This window comes from Erinaceus europaeus, chromosome 13, assembly GCF_950295315.1.
Source record: "Erinaceus europaeus chromosome 13, mEriEur2.1, whole genome shotgun sequence".
NCBI classification, from domain to species: Eukaryota; Metazoa; Chordata; class Mammalia; order Eulipotyphla; family Erinaceidae; genus Erinaceus; species Erinaceus europaeus.
This window is the reverse complement of record NC_080174.1, coordinates 25,974,865-25,999,395: the sequence shown is the minus strand read 5'-3', so window position 1 is coordinate 25,999,395 and position 24,531 is coordinate 25,974,865. Positions and strand designations below refer to the sequence as shown.

The 24,531-nt window shown below is 42.0% G+C and overlaps 1 protein-coding gene across 7 annotated transcripts in view; it reads left to right on the top strand.

The window, feature by feature from the left end:
* Positions 1 to 427: 427 nt before the first annotated feature.
* The window catches only part of UBE3D (ubiquitin protein ligase E3D), a 227,020-nt gene continuing 202,916 nt past the window's right edge, over positions 428 to 24,531 (top strand). For all 7 annotated transcript variants that reach the window (XR_009553670.1, XR_009553672.1, XR_009553671.1 and 4 more), the window contains exons 1-3: positions 428 to 625; positions 9,234 to 9,430; positions 16,755 to 16,845. Coding sequence is in view for 4 of the 7 variants with exons in the window: in XM_060205444.1 (XP_060061427.1) it covers positions 549 to 625; positions 9,234 to 9,430; positions 16,755 to 16,845 (365 nt within the window). In the remaining 3 variants the exon portion in view is untranslated. The remainder of the gene's footprint in view (positions 626 to 9,233; positions 9,431 to 16,754; positions 16,846 to 24,531) is intronic.

Sequence of the window (24,531 nt, the reverse complement as noted above, 5' to 3'; positions counted from 1 at the left end):
CACGCCACGTGTGCTTAACCCGCTGCGCTACCCCCTGACTCCTCTCACGTTCTGATTTAAAAAAAAATATATATGTATATATATTATTTAATTTAGTAAGAGAAACATAGAAAACAAAACAGAGAGATTCCGCGAGATTCAGCACTGCCATATCTTGGTGCTGGGAATTGAACCTGGGACTTTGTAGCTTCAGGCACAAAAGTCTTTTGCATATCCACTATCTGTCTCTTCATCCCTCTGGGTCTGATTTTTATGATCATTTTTCTGGAAGGCTGACAAGCCAGATCCCTAAGAGGCCAAATGAGGAGCATGGCTGCTCCCTGACTCTCTTTCCTGGTACCCCAAAGGACTGTCCAGAATGGGAAGAGCTCCTTGCAGCGCGCTCTCCGCCCGGCAGGCGGCGCTGTGGGCTGGCAGGCGGGGTCAGCCGAGTCCTTGGGCTCTCGCCGCCGGCGGGTTTCGGCTTTGACTCCTGGTGGGAGCCGCACGTGCAGAGGCGAGCGGGTCCTGCGGGCCCCGGGTGGCCTGAACCTCCGGCGGCGCTGGCCATGGCGGCTGCTGCAGCGCCGCCGCGTGTGTTCCTGGAGCTGCGGAGACGAATGCAGAACGCGCTGCTGATCGTGGGGTAAGCCGGGCGGCCGGGAGTTGTGGGGCTCCGGGGCAGAACCGGCTTCCTTTCCTGCTGCCCTGGGACTCTCCGCCCCTCTCAGAAAGACCGATTTTTGAGTTTCTTCTTTCCAGTTAATTAGATCGTGTCTATGACTCCTCCTCGCCTTCCTTAAGTCCTTAACTACTTATTTCAGTAAGACTTGGGAGGTTTTTTTTTTTTTTTTTAATGTGGAAATACCGTCTCAGATCCACAACAGACCTGCTGCATCACAACTTAGATTTCAACATGCTCACGATTCCCAGGACACAAACACACAATAAGGTTTGACACTGCATTTCTTACAAAACAATGAAAACAAACCAATCTTTTTCACCGCCATGGAAGATCAGTTCTAAAATGTGAGCCTCCTGCTTTGTAAATAAACGTTAAAACAGCAAAAAACAACCTTTCGCCTTCCCAAACTGTCCCAGAGAAATTGACAGCCATTCAAGTTATATCTTCTTGCTGGGTAGTTTTCCACGTTATACATACTTAACACATTATTAGGTGTGTAGACATTTTGTTTCCTGAGCTTAACTACCTGTGTATGTGTGTATACTTGCATTTTCATTTCTTTTTTTAAAAAGGTCTTACTTATTAATGATAAAGATAGGAGTAGAGAGAGAGAGAAGGAACCAGAGATCACTCCGGTACATGTGCTGCTGGGGACTCAGGACCTCCTGCTTCAGGACTACCTTGGGTTTTCATTTCTCTTCTGTGACAATCTTAGAGTGAAATTGCTGGATCATAGGACAGATGAAATCGTTTATAAGAAACTGGCACACAATTCTCTAAGGTGGTTGTACCAGTTTCCTGAGACGATATGACATTTCCAATTTATTATATTCCCATTTTTATTCAGTGTTGTCAGTCTTTGTTTTTAGCCATCCTGATAGTATACAGTGGTATTTTATGACTTTAATGTGCATTTTCCTGATGACTACTAACGTTTTGCTTTGCATTTTTTTGTCATGTTGGTGTACTATTATAAAGTTCCTTTATTTTTTAATTTTAATTTTATTTAATTATTTTTTTTTGTTTTATTTTCCCTTTTGTTGCCCTTGTTGTTTAACATTGTTGTGTTAATTGTTGGTTATTGATGTCGTTGTTGTTGGATAGGACAGAGAGAATGTAATGAGGAGGGGAAGACAGAGACGGGGAGAGAAAGATAGACACCTGCAGACCTGCTTCACCGCCTGTGAAGCGACTCCCCTGCAGGTGGGGAGCTGGGGCCTCGAACCGGGATTCTTATGCCGGTCCTTGCTCTTTGCGCCACTTGGCGCTTAACCCGCTGCACCAGAACGCTGAGCAGCTCTGGTTTATGGTAGTGCTCAGAATTGAACCTGGCACTTTGGAGCTTCAGCCATGAAAGTCTCTTGCATAACCATTATGCTCTCTACTCCCCACCCACTTTTAATTCTTTTTCACTGTAAAATAACCAGTGGTTTTATTGCTGAATTTAATGGGTTGAATTTTTAAAAATTTCTTTTAAATTATCTTTTTAAAAAAATTTTTTTTTTTCCTCCAGGGTTATTGCTGGGCTCGGTGCCTGCACCATGAATCCACCGCTCCTGGAGGCCATTTCCCCCCCTTTTTGTTGCCCTAGTTGTTGCAGCCTCGTTGCGGTTATTATTGCCATTGTTGACATTGCTTTGTTGTTGGATAGGACAGAGAGAAATGGAGAGAGGAGGGGAAGACAGAGAGAGCGGGAGAGAAAGATAGACACCTGCAGACCTGCTTCACCGCCCGTGAAGCGACTCCCCTGCAGGTGGGGAGCCGGGGGCTCGAACCGGGATCCTTACCCCGGCCCCTGCGCTTTGCACCACGTGCGCTTAACCCACTGCGCCACCGCCCGACCCCTAAATTATCTTTTATTGTTGGATAAGGCAGTCAGAAATTGAGAAGGAAGGGGGTTATATGTATATATATGTAGGGGGGCAGAGAGACACCTGCAGCACTGCTTCACCACTTGCAATGCTTTCCCCCTACAGCTGGAGACAGGGGCTTGAACCTGGGTCCTTAAACATTGTAACTTGTGCGCTCAACCAGGTGTGCCACCACCCAGTCTCCCTCCCTTTTTATTATCTTTATTTATTGGATAGAGACAGCACAGGGCATTAGACTTTAGACAAGTGAGTCTGATGCTCTACCAGTGTAGTTCTTTTCTCAGCCACACATTATTTCTTTAAAAATGGATAACAGTATTTCTTCTACCACCCCATGCTCAGATACATAGATTCAAAAGTTTTTTTTTTTTTAATTTTCTAGTTTTCTTTATTTATTGGATAATAGCTACAACCTGAAATTGAGAGAGTAAGGGGAGATAGAGAGGGAGAGAGACAGAGACACCTGCAGCCCTGCTTCACCACTTGCAAAGCTTTCCCCCTGCAGGTAGGGACAGGGGCTCAAACCGGGGTACTTATACATTGTAAAATGTGTGCTCAACCAGGTATGCCACTACCCAGCCCCTCTCTCCATTTTTTAAAAAAATTATTTATTGGATATAGACAGCCAGAAATTGAGATGGGTAGGTGGAGATAGAAAAGTAGAGAGCACATGCATAGATTCATACCATATTACAAAATTATTTAATTCCCTTAAATATAAAAGAGAATAGTTGAGTCTCGAGAGAGATGATAATGAATAAAATTGTCTATAAAATATATCTACTAATATGTAGTAAGCTCCAAACTTTTTAAAAAGAATTTATTTATTTATTTATTCATGAGAAGGAAGAGAGAGAGAGAGAGAGAGAGAGAGAGCTAGACATATCACTGGTACACATGCTTCCGGGGATTAAACTTGGGACCTCATAGTTGAGAATCCAGTGCTTTATCCATTGTGCCATCTCCCTGACCATGCTCCAAATTTTCTACAGGACTGTTTAGTGTCTTAAGTCATAGTTGCTGACTTACAACTTAGTGGTGATCTAGAGGTTCTTTTTTTTTTTTTAATTTATTAGTGATTTGATAATAATTAACAAGATTGTAAGAACACAGGGGTACAATTCCATACAGTTCCCACCACCAGAGCTCTGTGTCCCATCCTCTCCATTGGAAGGTTCCCTATTCTTTATCCCTCTGGGAGGATATTTTTAAAAAATTATTTTTATTTATTTCTTAATTTTATTTTATTTGATAGGACAGGGAGAAGTTTAGAGGGAAGAGTGAAATAGGGAGGGAGAGAGACAGAAAGATGCCTGCAGTCCTGCTTCATCACTCATGGTGCTTCTCCCTGCAGGTGGGGACCAGGGGCTTCCACCCAGGTCTGTAGTGTGTGTGCGTGCCACCACCCACCCGGGCCCTCTTTTTAAAAAATTTTATTAGTGATTTCATATTGATTTACAAAACCACATGTCAACAGGGGTATAGTACCACACCATTCCCACCAACAGAGTTCTGAATCTTCAGTTTCCCCACTGCAAGCTACCGCAGTTCTCCTAAGGTTGTAGACATATGCCAACCATCATCTCTGTAACTATCTGTCCACATATGTACATAATTGCCCCCTTTTTCTTCCAGATCCAATCCCCTACTCCCCTCCGAGCCACTCATGACACCATTACTACCTCTATATGTCTCTCTCCTTTTCCTTCTCTCTCTCTGGGTACTAATGGAGCTAGAGTTCAGAACCGTCTTATCTTCATCCTATCACTTCTCCCCCATTGGGATATGGATCAAGGTTGTTTTGGGGGTGTAAGAAGTTAGGATTTCTGGCTTCTGTAATTGCTTATCTGTTGGACGTGGGCTTTGGTAGGTCAGTCCATACCCCCAGTCTCTTTCTATTTCCCCTTGTGGGCCAGAGCTCTGGAGAGGTAAGATTCCAGGACATATTGGTGGGGTCATCTGCCCAGAGAAGTCAGGAACATTTGCAAATTGATGTCTGGAAGGTGACAGGACATAAAGTACGACAAAATGGTTAATGAACAGGAACCAAAAAAGTAGGAATAGGGCAGATGAGCTTAGAGTGGAAGTCCATTTTAGGCATGTTCCTGGGGGCATACAATTATGGTAGTTTTGCTTGAGTTTGATAGCTAGCCTGAAGTTGGATAAAAATAATGTCTGAGAAAATGTCACCATTTTGTTTGTTTGTTTGCTTGTTTTTAAGTAACTTGAAATGTATGTTTATTTATTTACTTATTTTATTTACTTGATAGAGACAGGCAGAAATTGATAGGGAAGGGTGAGACAAGGAGAGAGAGAGAGATACCTGCAGCACTGCTTCACCACTTGCAAAGCTTTCCTCCTGCAGATGGAGACCCGGGGCGTTAACCTGGGTCCTTGTGCACTGTAACATGTGCACTTAACCAGGTGTGCCACCACCTGACCCCTATCTATCTCATGTTTTCTTAAGATTATATTCAAATTGTGTATCTTGGGCAGGAAACATCACAGAAATGATGCTGTGTTCTTACTATGTCCTGTCAGGAGAAATATGGTTTTGATTTGTTCTATGACATTTTATATTAACTTAGCACTTAATAAGACAGTATCTGCCAGGTTTCTCTACCAGAAAGTTATTCTTTTCTCTTGCTAATCAGTCAATATTAGTTGGAGTGTTCCTTTAAGATGGTGTCAATACCTTACTCCTCATCATATTTTTATTTTATTCACTGATTCATTTCCATGCCTATGGATCAATGTTATTGTTTTACTACAGCATTGCACAGCAATGGTAGAGGGGACTAATCTGGGACCTAAGAGTGGCTAACAGTGGGAGAGGGGACTGAATCTGGGGCCTTGGAGTCTCAGGTAGGACAGTCCTTTTACTTGACCATTACATTGTCTCCTTGACTTTAATGTAGTTATTTTTCCAGGGACTCTCTCTCTCTTCTCTTTTCATTTGTTTCTAAGTAGAAAATTACCTTTTTTTCCTTATATTGTATTTATTTACTTATTAGAGACAGATAAACTTAGAGAGGAGAAGATAAAGAGACAGAGAGAGAGAGACACCTGTAGCCCTGCTTCACCACTTGTGACGCTTTCCCCCGGCAGGTGGGGAGCAGGGCCTTGAACCTGGGGTCCTTGCACACTGAAATGTGTGTGCTTAACCAGGTGTGCCACCACCTGGTCCCTTACCTTTTTTTTATTTATTTATTTACTGATCAGCTCTGGCTTATTATGGTGGTATGAGGGGGACTCAACCTTGGAAATGCAGATCTAAGTGTTTGAAAAGTAATCTTGGAAGGACTCTTCTGAGTTTCTAAGGCAAATTAAGAGGCCCAGGTTCTCACACCTGAACACCTGATATGCCCTCTACTTAGATGATGCTCAAGTAGGTGGCATTCCTTCTGCTCCTAGGTGACACCAAGTGGATGGTCTGTAGAAGCTGTCTGTACCATGATGCTAAGGATATTTCAACTTTGTTATGAAGGTCATTTCTATATATTTATGCCCTTCTGTACTTGTACCTGGTGGACAGAAATTATTTATTGTTATTTTTTATTGCCTACACTAAGCAATTTAAATTTATAGTACATTAGATTAGTAAATTCTTCTGTGTCAGATGGGGGGTAGATAGCATAACGGTTATACAAAGAGACTCTTAGGTCTGAGGCTCCAAAGTCCCAGGTTCAATCCCCGGAACCACCATAAGCCATAGCTGAGTAGTGCTCTGGTATAAAAAAAAAAAAAAATTCTTCTGGGTCTGGTACTTATACATCACTAGATGCTTTCATTAACATTTATTTTATTATTCTCATTTAAATATTGTATTTATTATTCATTTATTGGGTAGAGATAGAAAGGAACTGAGATGGGAGGGGAAGATCAAGAGGGAGAATGAGATACCTGCAGCACTGTGTTGTCAGTTGTAAAGCTTTTCCCTTTCAGCTGGGGCCTGGGGCCTTGAACTTGGGTTCTTGTACATGGTAACATGTGTGCTCAACCCAGTGCACCACTACCTGGCTGCTATTATTTACTTATTTTATTAGAAAGAGAGAGATAAGGGAATTGGAATAAAGAGCAAGGGAAAGAGAGAGAGAAAGGGGGTGTGGAGGCCACAACACTAATTAACACTCATGTAACTTCCCAGCACTCATGTAATTCAGGGTTTCATCTGAGTCCTTGTGCATGGTAATGTGTACTCCATGGGCTTTGTCATCTCCTGCCCATGTTATTATTATTATTGTTATTATTAGCAGCAGTAGTATTTATTCTTGAAATTGACATGAAAGTTGTTCTGCTATCTTTGTGTCACAGAATTGTGGTTTCCTTTCCAAAATCTTGTATATCAAATAGCTATATTCTGATTTACGGTAATTAAATTAAAAAACAAAACATCACTAAGACTGGTCTCAGAAGCAAGGCTATGTCACTCACTCTCCTACTCATTATTCAAATGACATTTACTTAGTGCTTGATCTATCATGGTCACTGCACTCCTCCCATGTGCCTTCATAGTACATACCCTATGTTTACTATACAGTGGTACAGTGTTGTCTTAATACTCCCCTGATCATTTCTGTTTACTTGTCTGCTCCCTATTTGGGGACAGAGAAAATAGCTCATTATTGCTTTCCTAATACGCAGTACATTCCAGAACTTAAAAGAGATGCATTGAGTGAATAAATGAGTGTGTGAATATACAAGCCATGCTAGTGTCAAGGATCAAAAAGGTGGGTAAACCACAGCCTTTGAATTCTCTTGCCAAAAATACTTTTGAAAAACAAGTGTGTGAGGGGCTGGGTGGTGGCACACCTGGTTGAGCGCACATGATACAGTGTGCAAGGACCCAGGTTCCAGCCTCTGTTCTCAGCCTGTAGGGGGAAAGCTTTGCGAGTGGTGAAGCAATGCTGCAGGTGTCTCTCTGTCTCTCTCCCTCTCTATTACCCCCTTCCTTATCAATTTCTGGCCGTTTCTATCTAATAAGCAGATAAAGATAATTTAAAAAACTAAAGAAAAAAAAGTGCGTGATATTGATGGACTAGTATCAGATTATGCTGGTTGGGGGGAAACTGGAGTTGGGGAGACTAGTAGAAGGGAGTGGAAATGGAGGAGTCTTGAAGATGTGGAATGGTAGGCTATGTAAGCACAACTTCTGGGAGCAACCCTCCTGGAAGGTTCAGGTTGGTGTGATGGAGGGAGCTTTCAGATAGAGGAGAGCATTTGGTCTTCTGGTTATTATGGAAATGGAAAAAAGATTCACTTGTTAAAAAAAAATGTTTTTCCTCTTTTGTTTTTTTTTATCATTGTTGTTGTTATTGTTGTTACTGCTGTCATTATTCTTGGATAGGATAGAGAGAAATGGAGAGAGGAGGGGAAGACAGAGGGGGAGAGAAAGATAGACACCTGCAGACCTGCTTCACCGCCTGTGAAGCGAACCCCCCAGCAGGTGGGGAGCCGGGGGCTCGAATTAGGATCCTGATGCCAGTCCGTGTGCTTTGTGCCACATGTGCTTAACCCTGTACCACCACCCGGCTCCCTCATTTTTCTTTTTTGCTGTTACTGTTGTCATGGGGGCTTCACTACTCTAGACAGATTTTTTTTGAAATAAAAAGACAGTGGTAAAGGGGAAGACACCAGTACCACCTCAAAGCTTCTTTCAATGTGGTGCTGGCCAGGATTGAACCTGGTTGTGCACATGGCAAAGCAAGCACATTTTCCACATTGAGGGAAACTGTTCTGCTGGTCCCGACAAGTGCACATTTAAAAATGTATCATTACCGTAAGAAAATACGTTTTTTAAAAAAGTCCCTGAACTATATCATCCAGCTTCTGTATTTATTTTTAAAAATATTTCAATTGATTAATTAGTTTATTTATTTATTACTGCACAGAGACAGAGAAGTTGAGAGGGGAGGAGGAGATAGGGAGGGAGAGAGACAGCCCTGCTTCACCGCTTATGAAGCTTCCTCCGTACAGGTTGGGACCAGGGGCTTGAACCCAGGTCCTTGTACACTGTAATGCGTGCACTTAAACAGGTATGCCCTTCCTGGCACCTTAAAAAAAAAAAATCACTATCTATTTATTGTGTAGAGACAACCAGAAATCAAGAGGGAGTCTCTGTTCCTCTTTATTTCCCCTTCCCCTCTCAATTTCTCTTTGTCTCTATCCAATAATAAAAATAAATAGTATTAAAAGAGACAGAGGGAGAGAGACAAAGAGACACTGCAGACCTGCTTCACCACCAGTGAAGCTTTCCCCTTGTAGGTGGCGACTTCTCTGCTATTTTTCTAGGGCAGAATTTTTGGGATACCTTAAAAGAGGAAATGAGGGATCCTTGACCATGTTTGTTTTCATCAACAAGAAATTATTATTATTTATTTATTTTCCCTTTTGTTGCCCTTGTTTTTTTTATTGTTGTTGTAGTTATTATTGTTGTTGTTATTGATGTCATCATTGTTGGATAGGACAGAGAGAAATGGAGAGGGGGAGAGAAAGAGACCTTCAGACCTGCTTCAGAGAAATGGAGAGGGGGAGAGAAAGAGACCTTCAGACCTGCTTCACCTCCCCCTGCAGGTGGGGAGCCGGGGGCTCAAACCGGGATCCTTACGTCGGTCCTTGCACAAGAAATTATTATTTATTTATTTATTATTTATTTATTTATTTTTTTTTGTGTGTGTGTTTTATTTTCTAATTACCAGCGAGCCCAAAGAAGAAGGTACAGCCGTGGATATTTCTATAAGGCCATCATCATTCCAGATGAAGACATCAGAAGGCTGCACAGACATCCAGCTTCCAGCAGAGGTCAGGCTTATACCTTCGTCTTGCAGAGGACTGCGGTTTCTGGCTGGAGATGGACTGCACCTGCGGTTACAGGCACAGGCCGATTCCAGCACCAGTGAGTGATAAATGTTCTCCTGTGTCTGCATTTACTTTTCCATTATACATCAAAGGTGACTGTCACTTTGAAAAGCTGACCTTTTCTCAGGTGGAAATAACTGCTTGCCAGTGGGATGGGAAGAGCTAGATATGATCAAGAAGATTTTTGTTCTTTGCCAGCTATTAACTATGAGATAATGCCACTTTAACTTTTCTGAGGCTTTCTGTCTTTTTTGTTTGTTTGTTTTTGATAGAGATAGAGAGGAATTGAGGGGGCATGGAGGAGATAGGGAGAGCAAAAGAGAGATATCCACAGCTCTGCTTGGCCACTTAGGAAGCTTCCCCCCTGCAGGTGGAGATCAGGGGCTTGAACTGGGTCCTTGTGCATGGTGATGTATGTGCTCTAATCAGGTGTGCCACAGCTCTCACCCTGGTTTCTCTCTCTCTCTTTCTCTTTCTTTTTTTTTTCCCTTTGTTGCCCTTGTTATTGGTGTTGTTACTATTATTGTTGTCATTGTTGTTGGGTAGGACAGAGAGAAATTGAGAAGGGCAGAGAAGACAGAGAGGGGGAGAAAAAGATAGACACCTGCAGACCTGCTTCACCACCTGTGAAGCTACTCCCCTGCAGGTGGGGAGCTGGGGGTTCGACCGGGATCCTTACCCTGGTCCTTGCGCTTTGCGCCACATGTGCTTAACCCGCTGTGCTACCACCTGGCCCCCTCTTTCTCTTTCTTTCTTTTCACCATGAACTGCTGAACTTTGAGAGAGAGAGAGAGAGAGAGAGAGAGATGGAAAGAGGAGTGTACTCTCATGTGTTGTGTTGTATTGGTGGCTTAGATAGGGGCTTTGCCCACATGACAAAGCGGTCAACCTCCCAGGTTAGCTGTCACACCAGCCCACCTCTTTTGCTATTTTCCTCTTCTTCTTTTTAATTTTTTTATTAGCTTTATTTATTGGATAGAGATAACCAAAAATTGAGATGGTAGGGGGAGTTAGAGAGGAAGAGAGACAGAGAGACACCTGCAGCCCTGCTTCACCGCCCACAAAGCTTGCCCCCTGCAGGTGGGGACTTGGGCCTCAAACCTGGGTCCTTGCACTTTGTAACAAGTGTGCTCAAACAGGTGGGCCACCACCCACCACACCCCCTTTTTTTTTTTTTTTTAAACAGTGCTTTTTTATGTTTGTTGCAAAACTGAACAAAGAGATTTTTTCCATATAGCCCTCTTTGGTTACTTATGAAATGACATGCTCATGGAGCTAATGGGAAGGTGGCATTTGGGCAAGACCCCATTCATTTTAAAGCGCTCTATAGAAATTCATACCTTCGATGAAAAAGTGATCAATTCTAGCTCATACTTTATGGGCCAGGTATGGATATAGGTACTGGGGATGCAGAAGTGAACAAAGTAGGCAAACTCTTTATAAAATTTATGCTCTAATGGGTGGGAACAGATAATGAACAAATCAGCTATTCACATACAGAGAACAGAGTGCTATGGGAGAAAGTAAGGCAGGAGTGACTAGGTTTGGGTAAAGGATGGTCAGAGAAGACCACTCTAGAAGGTAAGGTTTAACCATGAAGAGATACTGCAAGTAAATCACAACATATAAGGATTCTGAAATTTAGTTGGATTCATAGTTTGATACTGTTTGTTGCTATGCCTACTATATTTTCCATTTTTTTTGTTACTGATTTATCAACTCAGTATAAGGGTGGGGATGTTTCTCTGAATTGTTTATGTGATAAAATTATTGGTGCAGCATGCCTACTGCCATGTAAGTAATATGCTTCAGACTATTAAACATTATGTAAAATGGGGAAATGGGCTATAATAGCCTGAGGTGTTCATTATCAGAAAAGGAGTACAATGCTTCCAGCTTCACTCTTTATTAGTGAAGTAAGTGCATCTGTGTTAAGCCTTCATGGAGTCTGGAGGTAGTGGGTCAGCAGGATTATGGTGTGTGTGTGTGTGTGTGTGTGTGTGTGTGTGTCTACAGGAGTTTCAAAACTCTGAGTCAACTTTTTCAAATAGAAATATAAATAAGATAAGGGACTGGGTGGTAGCACACCTGATAGAATGGACACATTGCCATGTGCAAGGACCCGGGTTCAAGGCACTTGTAGGGGGGAAGCTTCATGAGCAGTGAAACAAACAGTGCTGCAGGTGTGTCTCTTTTTTCCCTCTCTGTCTCCTCCCTCCCTCTCAATTTCTCTGACTTTATCAAAGGTGGGGGGTGTGGGAAGCCACTGGGAGCAGTGGATTTCTTGTGTAGGCATAGAGCCCCAGCAAATAACCCTGGTGGCAATAAAAAGTAAATAAATTAGATAAATAGATAAAAGAAAAAAGACAAACAGAGAGGGGAAGATACTACCACACCTAAGCTTTGTTGCCAAGCGGTGGCGGGGTCAGCTTTGAACCTAGATCATGTGAATTACAGTGCAGGCACCACTATTCAGGTAAGCTCTCTTGTTCTTGCTCTTTTTCTTTTTGAATTTATTTTATTTAAAATTTGTATTTATTTTTATTTGATAGAGATAGGCACAAATCGAGAGGAAGGGGGATATAGAGAGGGAGAGAGAGACACATGCAGCATTGCTTCACCACTCGCGAAGCTTTCCTCCTACAGGTGAGGGTTTGGGGGCTTGAACCCAGGTCTTTGGACATTATAACATGTGCACTCAATCAGGTACGTCACCACAGTCCCCTTGTTCCTATTTTTATTTTCTTTGGGGGGGGGTGGGGCTTGTTAGAAATCAGTCTGCTTTGTTCAGGGACTTTGATGGGAGAATCTAATGGTTGAAAGAGGAGGGGAGATATGACATCCTTGACTTAGCACATTTCTCCCCAGCTGCAGAAAGGAGGGTTCATTTTGAGGAGGATCCCTACAAGAATTCTTCTTTTTGCCATTTAGTTTCTCTTTTGACTATTAGTTAATTAATTCATCAATTAATTTTTAATGAGAGAGGGAAGCAGAGTATGAGGGAACCAGAGCATCATACTGGCTCATACAATGCTGGTATCAAACTCAGGACCTCATGCTTGAGAACCCAGTGCCTTCACCACTCTGCCACTTCCCTATCCTGGCTATTGATAGGGGGAAAAAAAGAGATAGAGGAGATTTTGCTTCTTTTTCACTGGAATATAATTTTTGCTGAAGTCCTATGCTAGTGAAATATCTGATCTGAGTTGCTTTGGAGAAGGAGAGAGTGGCCAGGTGGTGGTGGTGGTGGTGGTGGTGGGGTGAGGTTGTCAGGGAATTTACGTGGAATTGGATTCAGTGGATTAAAAATGGAGGAAAAATGGGGTCATTTTTCTAGAAATAGACTATCAAACATGTGCCTAATAATTGACAGAGGGAGTTTTTTATTTAATATTTTTTTATTATTGGCTAGAGACAGAGAAATTGAGAAGAGAGGGGAGATAAAGGAGTGAGAAAGAGAGACAATTGCAGCCCTGCTTCACCACTCATGAAGTTATGCCCCTGCAGGTGGGGACTGGGAGCTTCAACTTGGGTCCTTGTACACTATATAATGTGAGCACTTAACCAGGTGCACCACTGCCTGGCTCCCAGGCCCCATGAGTGTTTTTTCAAGGAAGAACCCTTTCTGTCTCTTGTGAAACCATCACCTTCCTTTCAGTAATGACCCCAGGAATTTTGTGTCATATCTTGGAAATGTAGAGAGGCTGGTATGGTAACCATAGCAGATATTTTGTATTTTATGTGAGTTTTCTGTGATGGTGATTTTAGGTCCTTACAGAAGAAGCGTGATGACCTTCCAGAGACAGAATTGGTTTGTCACCTGTATATTTGCTGTACAGATACAAATAGCAAAGTTTACCTACTCAATGCAACCAGTACCACCTCGGCACGTTTCACTTAGGACTGCATCCAGAGACATCAGGCGTGAAATGTGAACCCACCAGCTTCATTACTCTGCCACTAGGTTCCAGATGATACCATGATGCCAACCTGACTTCCCTGGGCAGATGACCCCACTAATGTGTTCTGGAGCCCTGCCTCCCCAGATCCCTGCCCCACTAGGGAAAGAGAGAGACAGGCTGGGAGTATGGATTGACCTGCCAACACCCATGTTCAGTGGAGAAGCAATTACAGAAGCCAGACCTTCCACCTTCTGTACCCCATAATGATCCTGGGTCCATACTCCCAGAGGGTTAAAGAACAGGAAAACTCAGGGGAGGGAATGGAATATGGTGTTCTGGTGGCGGGAACTGTACCCTTCTTATCCTGTGGTCTTGTCAGTGTTCCCATTTTATAAATAAAAACTTAAAAAAAAAGACACAAGAAACAAGCCAAATATCAAAGCTTGAACTACTAATAACGTTTAAATCAGCACACATCATTTAATTTAAAATGTAGGATAAAGTAAAGTGTTACAAGTTGATTTGCATATTATTTCCATTGGTCTCCTGTTTCTTTACATTTTTCAAATGTATTTTTACTGAAATATCTGAAAAGGAACATTTCCAAAGACTTGTTCTATAGTGCATGAAAAGGTATGCAAACTAGATCCCTCAGTATTTAATTGCTTTAGTGCTTTCCACATAATAGGTGGTGAATAAATATTTGCTGAATGAATGACTATCAGATGCATACTGATGTGAACTTGAGTCAAAATGTATTATCAGAAGTGACTTGGGTATTTTTGGCACTCAGTTGTATTTCAGGATTTTTTTTTTTGCAAGTTGACTTTTCAGCTATTATGAATTTTTTTTTTTTTGCCTCCAGGGTTATTGCTGGGCCTCAGTGCCTGCACCATGAATCCACTGCTCCTGGAGGCCATTTTTTACCCTTTTGTTGCCCTTATTGTTGTATCGTTGTTGTGGTTATTATTATTATTGTTGGATAAGACAGAGAGAGAAATGGGGAGAGATGAGGATGACAGAGAGGGGGAAGAGAAAAATAGACACCTGTAGAACCTGTGAAGCGACCCCCCTCCCTTGCAGGTGGGGAGCCAGGGGCTCAAACCGGGATCCTTAATCTGCTCCTTGCTCTTTGCTCCATGTGCGCTTAAGGAGGAAGAAGAGGGGAGAGAAAGACACCTGCAGATCCCCACCCGTGAAGCGACCCGCCTGTAGGTGTAGCCGGGCGCTGGAACAGGGTCCTTACGCTGTTCCGTGCGTTTTTCGCCACGTGCGCTTAACCTGCTGCACTACCGCCTGACCTCCAATGCTACTTTTTTTTTTTTTTTTTGCCTCCAAGGTTATCGCTGGGGCTCGGTGCCTGCACCAAGAATCCACTACTCCTGGAGGCCATTTTTTCCCATTTCGTTGCCTTGTTGGTTGTCATTATTGCTATTGTTGCCATAGATGTTGTTGTTGTTGGATAGTACAGAGAAACTGAGAAAGGGGGAGAGAAAGATAGACACCTACAGACCTGCTTCACCGCTTGTGAGGCGATCCCCCTGCAGGTAGGGAGCTGGGGGCTAGAACCAGGATCCTTACGCCTGTCTTTGCGTTTTGCGCCATGTGTGCTTAACCTGCTACGCTAACGCCCGACCCCCACGAATTCATTTTAAGGACCGTGGGCAACATTTTCTTAAAACTCTTTTAAAGGTAGGGTAGGTGAACTCATGATCCTTGATGTGGAACTGACTGCAAATAGTAGATTAATCCTCAGAGCCAGTACTATTCCCAAATGCCTCTGTATCAACCTTATTCAGATGAACCAGTCAGTGGATCATGCTGGGTGACCAGCAGAGGGCAGTGTTTGAATGAATATTTACTTGATCCGAAAAGAAAATTTTGAATCTTACCTAGATCTACTTATCTGTTCAGAATTTAAGAATACTTCTTCATTCCACCTTATTGCTGTAGGTATTTTCAGGTACCTCTTGAAACTAAAATGAAGACTTTTTATTTGCCAGGGCTTAAACATTTTAGCATCCCTTTATTAAAAAAATTAATTCTTTTTTTTCCTTTTTTACATATTTATTTACTGGATAGAGACAGAGGGAAAATGATATGGGAGAGAAGGACAGGGCAAGGGGAGGGAGGGCTGCTTCCGCTACAGGTGGGGAGCATCTTTTTTCCTCCCCAAAGCACTGCTCAGCTCTGGCTATGGTAGTGCATGGGATTGAACCTGGGACTTTGGAGCCTCAGGCGTCAGAGTCTCTTTGTATAACCATTTTGCTATCTACCGTCTATCTTTTTTTTTTTAATATATAAAGTAACATGAACCAAATTCAAATTGCTTGATTCTTTAGGATAAGACTTCCTTCCTTTGTGTTTTATTTTTTAAATTTATTTATAAAATAGAAATATTGACAAGACCATAGGATAAGAAGGGTATAGTTCCACAAAATTCCCACCACCCAAACTCCATATCCCATCCTTTCCCTTGAAAGCTTTCCTATATTTTATCCCTCTGGGAGCATGGACCCAGGGTTTTATTTATTTTTTAAATGAAACTATCTATCTTTCACTAATGAAATAATAAAAACTAAGGAAGCATGTTACTTTAAACTGCATTTCACACAATGTGATGGATAAACATTTCCAGCAACTTTAGTCAGAAACTTAGTTTTGCTCTTAGAAGATTGAATTTTTAGGAGCCATTCCATTCCCACGAAATAAAAGACTGGCTTCAAGATTCATTTTGTTCTTGCAAACTGGCAATATAGCAGAGTGAGTGCAGATAAATCTTGTTTAAATCAAATTAAACTTACAGGGGCTGGGTGGTGGTGCACCTGGTTAAGTTCACATGTTATAATGTATAAGGATCCAGATTCAAGTCCCCAATCCCAGAATGGCGTTGGTGGTATAGTGGTGATCATAGCTGCCTTCCAAGCCCCCAGTCCCCAGGAGGAAAACTTCCCCAGTGGTGAAGCAGGGCTGCAGGTCTGTCTGTCTCTCTCCCTCTCTATCTACCCCTTCCTGTCCATTTTTGGTTGTCTCTATCAAATAAATAAAGATAATAAATGAAACTTGCATTGAAGAGCTCTATGTCTAACACATAGCAAAGAAAAGCTGAAAATGGGGGAACTCTCATATTAATTAGACTGAAATGAAAAAAGTAGATCTTTCTCACTCTTATTGTTGGTGTTTATAATGTAAAATGAGTAACTCAACATGAATAATCCAGGGAATTACCTAATTCCAGAACACTTAGCAACATACTACTATCTGTTATTTATTTTAAAGTTATTCACAGTGTGTGCTTGTGTTTGAATCATCAGATAACACTAATTAAATGTGTATTTCTTAGGCAGAACATAAACAGTTTTTATAGTTGGTAATATATTATAGTTATTCAGATCTTTAAGCATGTTAATATATTTGTCTCAAACCTCTTAAGTTTTCCTATTTCATTGGTTCCTTTAGAACTGACTCCAGCGTTTAATCAAAGCTTACAAGCTCAAGAATGGTGCACATTTTATTGCCAATCCTGTGGTGAAATCATAATAAAGGACAGGTAAGAAACATATTTAACTGTGATTAATTTTGTGTTTGGCAATGTTTTTTCTTTTTTTTCTTTTTCTGTTAGGGCTATTGAAGTAACTAATTGCCCAGGGAACAGTATATGGCCTTAAAATGAGAGCCAGTTTAATACCACTTTGAACAAAACCAACAGTAAAATGCTGGAGCAATCACAGAGTTGTTAGGACTGCTCAAGGAGAAAGGAGAAACAGTAGGCTGCTGGCTTTGAGTGCGAAGAGTCATCTTGGTGGGAGAGTTTATATTGATTACTTCTGAAAACAGACATGCTTTATATATCATGTCGGGGTTGTGGTTTTTCACAGCTGATGAAAATCCCTCCTTCCCTCCCTCCCTCTCTATCTCCCTTCTTTTTTTCTTTCTTTCTTATTTACTTATTTATTATTGGATAGAGACAGAGAGAAATTGAGGGGGGAAGGGGAGATAAAGAGGGAGAGATACAGAGAGACACCTGCAGCCCTTCTTCACCACTTGTGAAGTTTTCCCCCTGCAGGTAGGGACCAGGGGCTTGAACCTGGGTCCTTGCTCACTGTAATGTATGTGCTTAACCAGTGTGCCACTGCCTGGCCCCTCTTTCTTTCTTCCTTTCCTTCTTTCTTTCTTTCTTTCTTTCTTTCTTTCTTTCTTTCTTTCTTTCTTTCTTTCTTTTTCTTTCTTCCTCCCTCCCTCCCATCCATCCTCCCTCCCTCCCTCCCTCCCTCCCTTCCTTCCTTCCTTCCTTCCTTCCTTCCTTCCTTCCTTCCTTTCTTCCTTCCTTCCTTCTTTTCTTGAGCACTGACCAGCTCTGCTTTTGGTGGCCCTGGGGATTTGAACCTGGAATCTTTAGTGCTTTGGGCATGAAAGTCTTTTTGAAAAACAATTATGCTATCTCCCTAGCACAGTGAGTTTTCTAGAGAGTAGAAACTTTTGTATTGCAACTTTTTTATTTGAATCACCTCTATTAATGCTTTTCTAAAATTTGCTTTTCCTATTTCCTGACTTATTAAAACAGAGCATACAGAGCACAATTTAACCTTTTCTCAGTGATTAGGTTAATCTTGTAACCAGCTCTTGCTGAATGCTACTGAGATGGGAAATCCTCTTTGCTGTATTCTTTGCATTCCCAAATTGAGTCTTTTAATTACTTTTTCCATTTTCTCCCTTCTTCCTGTCAAGCCTTCTCTGAGCCCTGGGTTTGTTGATATGTTGTCCTAAGGTTTATTTCCTGTCTTCCTGATTAGAATGTAGATCTTGATATGTGTGTGTGTGTGTGTGTGTGTGTTAGCCTTATTAACCCCTATACTCCTTTTTTTTATTAGTGATTTGATACTGATTTACAAAATTACATATCACTAGGGGTATAATTCCACATTGTTCCCACCACCAGAGTTCTGGATCCCAAGTTCCTCCATTGCAAACCACCACGGTCTCTTCCCAAGGTGGCAGATATGGATTAACTGTCATCACTACAACTATCTGTCTACATTTGTACCTATTTGCCCCCTTTTTCTTCCAGGTCCAGTTCTCTTGTCCCCTCCAGGCAATATGTCACCCTATTACTATATCCAGATATTTCTCTTTTCATCCCCTCTCTCTGGGACCCGATGCAGCTGGAATCCAGAGCTCTCTTAGCCTCTCCATCCTATCACTTCTCCCCCACTGGGAGTATGGATCAAAGTTGTTTTGGGGGTGCAGAAGGTAGGAGTTCTGGTTTCTGTAATTGCTTCTTTGATGGAATTGGAAAAAAAACGAGGGGTGACTGTGGAAGAGTTTGAACATGGAAATCAGCTGTATTTGAGGCCGATTACTCAGCAGTATAGAATGGTCAGATGAGGGTGAACCTAGAGGAAGACTGAGTGGGGAAGGAGCTAGTGACAAGTGCTAGTAGGTGAGAAGACTGGCCTTGGCCTTGGTCAAGACAGAAGGACCAGCAGTGAAGAAAAGTGGACTCGGGTAGGAAAACCTGAGAAGGATGTAGAAAAAGTACCCAGTGACTGACTATAAGTAGGGGGACAGGAAAGAAGTCAAATTTGCTGGAACATGCCAGGTCTATCCATACCCCCAGCCTGTTTCTGTCTTTCCCTAGTAGGGTAGGGCTCTGGAGAGGTGAGGTTCCAAGATACATTGGTATGGTCGTCTACCCAGAGAAGTTATGGTGGAATCATGGTCATATCTGCAACTTCGTGTCTGGAAGGTGGCAGAACGTAAAGTGAGAAAAAATGGTGAATGAACAGGAAACAAAATGTAGGAACAGGGCAGATGAGATCTGGGCTCTTAGAGTGGAAGAAAGCTTGGAAATCCAATTTAGGCATGTTTCTAGGGGCCCATGACTATACTAGTTTTTGCTTGAGTTTGATAGCTAGCATAAAGTTGGATAAAACCATTGTCTGAGAAAATGGTGTCAGAGTAGAGAAAAGGACTAGAGAGTTGTATTAGGGCAGTGAGTAGCTCCCAAGACCCCTATACTCTTTTTTTTTAAAAAATTTTTTATTTATAAAAAGGAAACATTGACTAAACCATAGAATAAGAGGGGTACAACTTCACACAGTTCCCACCACCAAAACTCTGTATCCCATCCCCTCCCCTGATAGCTTTCCTGTTCTTTAACCCTCTGGGAGTATGGACCCCAGGTCATTGTGGGATGCAAAAGGTGGAAGGTCTGGCTTCTGTAATTGCTTCCCTGCTGAACATGGGCATTGACAGGTCGATCCATCCTCCCAGCTTGTCTCTCTCTTTCCCTAGTGGGGGAGGGCTCTGGGGAAGGAGAGCTCCAGGTGGCGTTGTAGCCTCTGGTTGAGAGCACAATATAGTGTAGTGACTAGAAGTGCAGACTCAAGTCTTATTACTCAGGTTAGCTTTCACCAATCACTGATTATAGGAGCTACCTCAGAGGACTGTTAGGAGGTCATGTGAGTTACAGTGTTTGGTGCCAGGTGATGGTACACTTGGTAAAGCAGACATGTTACAATGTGCAAAAATCCAAGGCCCTGGGGGATGACAGAGAGGGAGAGAGATAGAGAGACACCTGTAGCGCTGCTTCACCACTTGCAAAGCTTTCCCCCTGCAGGTGGGGGCTGGGGGTTGTAACATGTGCACTCAACCAGGTGTGCCACCAGCTGGCCCTGTTTTTATGTCTTTATTTACTTTTTTTTATTGCCACCAGGGTTATTATTGGGACTTGGTGCTAGCACTATGAATCTACTGTTCCCAGCAGCTATTTTTTTCTTTTTTTCCTTGTATTTTATTTGACAGGACAGAAAAATTGAGAGGGGAGGGAGGGGGGGGGGAGAGAAAGAGAGAGATAGAGAGAGAGGCATTTGCAGAACCAGATATGAAGCATCCTACTGCAGGTGAGGAGCAGGGGCTCGAACTTGGGTCCTTGTGCTTGGTGATATGTGTGCCACCGCCGGGTCCCTACCTGAACCCTACCGAGAGCCCTTTGCATGAATGATACTTTGGAACGGCTTGCCTGGACCCATCTATTTCTCTCATTTTTAGAGAGGGGGAGAGAAAAACATCAAATCACCACTCCTTCATATATGGAGACTCTCATCTTCTTGTTTCCCCACTCCAGTGCTGTTCATGGTGCTCAGATGTGATGCTGGGGCTTGAACCCAGGGCCTCACACACAGTGAGGTGTATGCTATACACATGGAGTCACCTGTCAGTCCTGAAGGCTCACTTTAGCATACAAAGTCTAAAGAGGGGCCGGGTGGTGGCACACTTGGTTGAGTGCACATGTTACAGTGCGCAAGGACCCGGGTTCAAACCCGCAGTTCCCACTTCCAGGGGGAAAGCTTTGCGAGTGGTGAAGCAGGGCTGCAGGTGTCTCTCTATCTCTCTTCCTCTCTTAACTCCCCCTTCCTTCTTGATTTCTGGCTGTCTTTATCTGATAAATAAATAAAGATAATAAAAAAAAAGGCCAAAGGATCCCTGTTTACAATGGAGTTTAAGAAAAATTTCCTTCTCTTGAGTCAGTTTCAGTTTCCTTAATTGTCACAGAATTTTCTGACATGCATGACTATACAACAGTGTGGTGACCTAGACGCTCAGTACGAACAAGAACAAGTTAATTTCCTGATGCTGCTTACAGTAAAGAATATGCTCATTTGCTGTTGGTTGAGAATGTGTTTCATTGGAAAAAAAGTAATGGGTGTAAAAATCTGTAGTTCCCTCTTTTTGATAATTTACTTATTTATTTCTGAAAGAGGGAGAGATAACCCAAGACATAAGCTATGCCAGAGGTTGAACTCAGAACCTCTTGCTTATAAATCTGACACCCTACCCATTCCATCACCTTGGGACACTTGTGGTGTGTGTGTTGTGTGTGTGTGTGTGTGTGTGTGTATCAGATTTATATATCTGAGCTCAAAGGCCTTAGAGGGTAAGGACAATCATGTAATATAGAGACAAATGGGAGAATGGTACCTGGGTTGGAAATTACCGTTTAATAACTGGGTAGAAGAATTTTTTGCCCATATCAACTCAGTTTTTTCTTCCTCTGTTTCTGCTTCTCCTTCTTCTCTTCCTCTTAAGATTTTGTTTCCTTATTTATTAATGAGGGGGGTAAGAGGAAAGAAAGGAACTCAAACATAACTCTGGGATGGAACTCAGAACCTTATGCTTGAGAGTCCAGCACTTTATCCATTGTGCTACCTTCTGGACCTCTATGCTTCTTCTTAGGCAGACAAAATAAGATCTCTTTTTCAAACTTATCAGGAGAGTTAAAGTTGTAGCATATGTAATGGTAAATGTTCAGCAAGATTTTTATTTATTTATTTTTAAATGAAGAAGATAGGAGGAGAGAGAAAAGGAGGGAGAGAGAGAGAGAAAGAAAGAGAGAAAGAGAGAGAGAGAGGACACCAGGTATCACTCTGGTACATTTGCTGCCCGAGATTTAATTCAGGACCTCATGCTTGAGAGTCCAATACTTTATCCACTCTTCCACCTCCTGGACCACAGCAAGATTTTTTTTTTTTTTGCCTCCAGGGTTATCACTGGGGCTCGGTGCTTGCATTATGAATCCACTGCTTCTGGAGATTATTTTTTCCCTTTTGCTGCCCTTGTTGTTTATTTTTGTTGTTGTTATTATTGGATAGGACAGAGAGAAATCGAGAGAGGACAAGACAGAGAGGGGGAGAGAAAGATAGACACCTGCAGACTTGCTTCATGCCTGGCCTGTGAAGCAAACTCCCCACTTACACCAGTCCTTGTGTTCCATGTCATGTGCACTTAGCCCACTATGCCACTGGTCGGTCCCCTTCTAGCAAGTTTTTTTTTAATATTTATTATATGTATTTATTTATTTATTTGCTTGTGCACTGTGCAGCTCTGGCTTATAGTGGTGTAGGGGATTGAACCTGGAACTTTGGAGCCTCAGGCATGAGAGTCTGTTTGCATAACCATTATGCTATCTACCCTCCGCCCTTCAGCATGTTTTTTTTTTTTTAAAAGCATTTATTTATTAGTAAGGGAGAGAGAGGTGGGGGGTGGGGGAAGAATCAGATCATTGCTTGGTCATGCAAAATGCCCAGGATCCAACTTGTTACTTCAGGCTGATAGCCCAACACTTTATTCACGGTGCCACCTCCAGAGTCACCATCAAGAAGCTCTTTTTAATTGGTTTTATTTATGTATTCTCAAATATATTTATTTATTTATTTATTTATTTATTATTGGGTAGAGACAGAAAGACATGGAGAGTGGAAGGGGAGATAGAGGAGAAAGAAAGACAGACACCTGCCGCCCTGCTTCACAATACTTGCAAAGTTTTTTCCCTGCAGGTGGGAATCAGAGGCTTGAACCTGGGTCCTTGTGCACTGTAATGTGAGCCCTTAACCAAGTGCACCACTGCTTGGCCCCTTTCATTGGTTTTAGAAACTTTTTCCACCCCTCTTCCAAATTTGTGTTATTGGGAAACTAGCAAATCATCCAGTTTAGTGTTTCAAATTTTTTAATCTAGGAGTCTGTTTTGTTTTTCAAAGCAGATCCAGGGAAATGATCCACCTTTCTCCTTTTTCTTTTCTGGCTCTGGTGGAATGGGGGTACAGAGCCCTCGGGTTTACTCTCCCTATCATTTACCCCTCTGGGATTTGCCTTGGTCCTTGCCTCACTTCAGCTAGGCTCCTCTGAAAGCCCTTTCCTATCACACCCATGTATCTGGCCTCTGAGCAATTAATTGCCCCCTGAGCAATGCAAGCAAGTCTTGAGTTGGCTGTTCATGGCTGTGCTTATATTCATTCAAAGACAACATGCCCTGTGGCTCTTTGTTTTCATCAGAAGGCTTGCTTCTTCCAGTATCTTTGGATTTTGTGTTTACTATTCACACACTAAATCCAGCTGTCTTCCTATTTTTCTCTGTCAGCTATTTGCTCTATATAGGTGATAAGGACAGCTTCTGTACTTGTTAAGTAGAAAACAAAACCAAAGGTATTTCAAAAGAGACTTGTGTATGATATAATCAAAATCAACGAACTGTGAACATCTTTGCAAAGAAGGTACCTTGAAATATGTTGACCTGTCTCTACTGGAAGCTCCTATGATAGGAACATTGGAGCACAATTAAGATCTGCTTACCATATGCCTTATTATCTGGAAACAGGTCACTGTGAGGTTTTAGGGCTCCATTTCCTCACCTGTAAATTGAGAAGGTTTGATTAGCTTAACCTAAGAGTTCTGCTTGGCATGAAGAATCTGAGATTACTGAACAGCATAATTTATTTTTTGTTCTATTATTTATGACTATTTAGCTAATGTTAGATTAGTGCTTTCTTGCTCCTTTTTTTTTTTTAAATGAAAAGGGTTCTTGCTAAATAAATTCTAGAAATAAGGTAGAGATACTTGTCAAGTAAGTTGTAGAAATAAAAGGCAGAGGACTTTTTAATCTATTAAGACTCATTAATAGATTTTACTACCTAGTAGCAGGGAGCACAAAATCTTCTTCTTTTTAATTTAATTTATTTTATTTTATTTATTCCCTTTTGTTGCCCTTGATGTTTTTTTATTGCTGTAGTTATTATTGTTGTTATTGATGTCGTTGTTGGATAGGACAGAGAGAAATTGAGAGAGGAGGGGAAGGCAGAGGGGGGAGAGAAAGATAGACACCTACAGACCTGCTTCACCACTTGTGAAGCAACTCCCGGGGACTTGAACCAGGATCCTTATGAAGGTCCTTGCGCTTTGCACCACCTGCGCTTAACCTACTGCGCTACTGCCCGACTCCCCAAAATCTTCTAATTAAAGCAGTCTTTTTTCTTTAAAATCTTTTTTTTGGGGGACTAATGGTTTATAGTCAATAATAAAATACAGTAACAAAAGATAAAATACAGTAGTTATACTTGTATAACACTTCTCAGTTTTCCACATAATTCAATTCCTATGATATTCCCCCCACCCCAGAGTCCTTTGCTTTGGTGCAATATATCAAATCCAATCCAAGTTCTGCTTTGTGTTTTCTTAATGATTTAGTAATGATTGACAAGATTGTAGGATAAGAGGGGTACAATTCATACAATTCCCACTACCAATGTCCTATACCCCTCCATTGGAAGGCACCTATTCTTTATCCCTCTGGGAGTATGGACCAAAGATCTCTAAAGGACCAGAAGGTTGGAAATCTGGCTTCTGTAATTGCTTCTCCACTGGACATGGACATTGTCAGGTTGATCTAGACACCCAGCCTGTC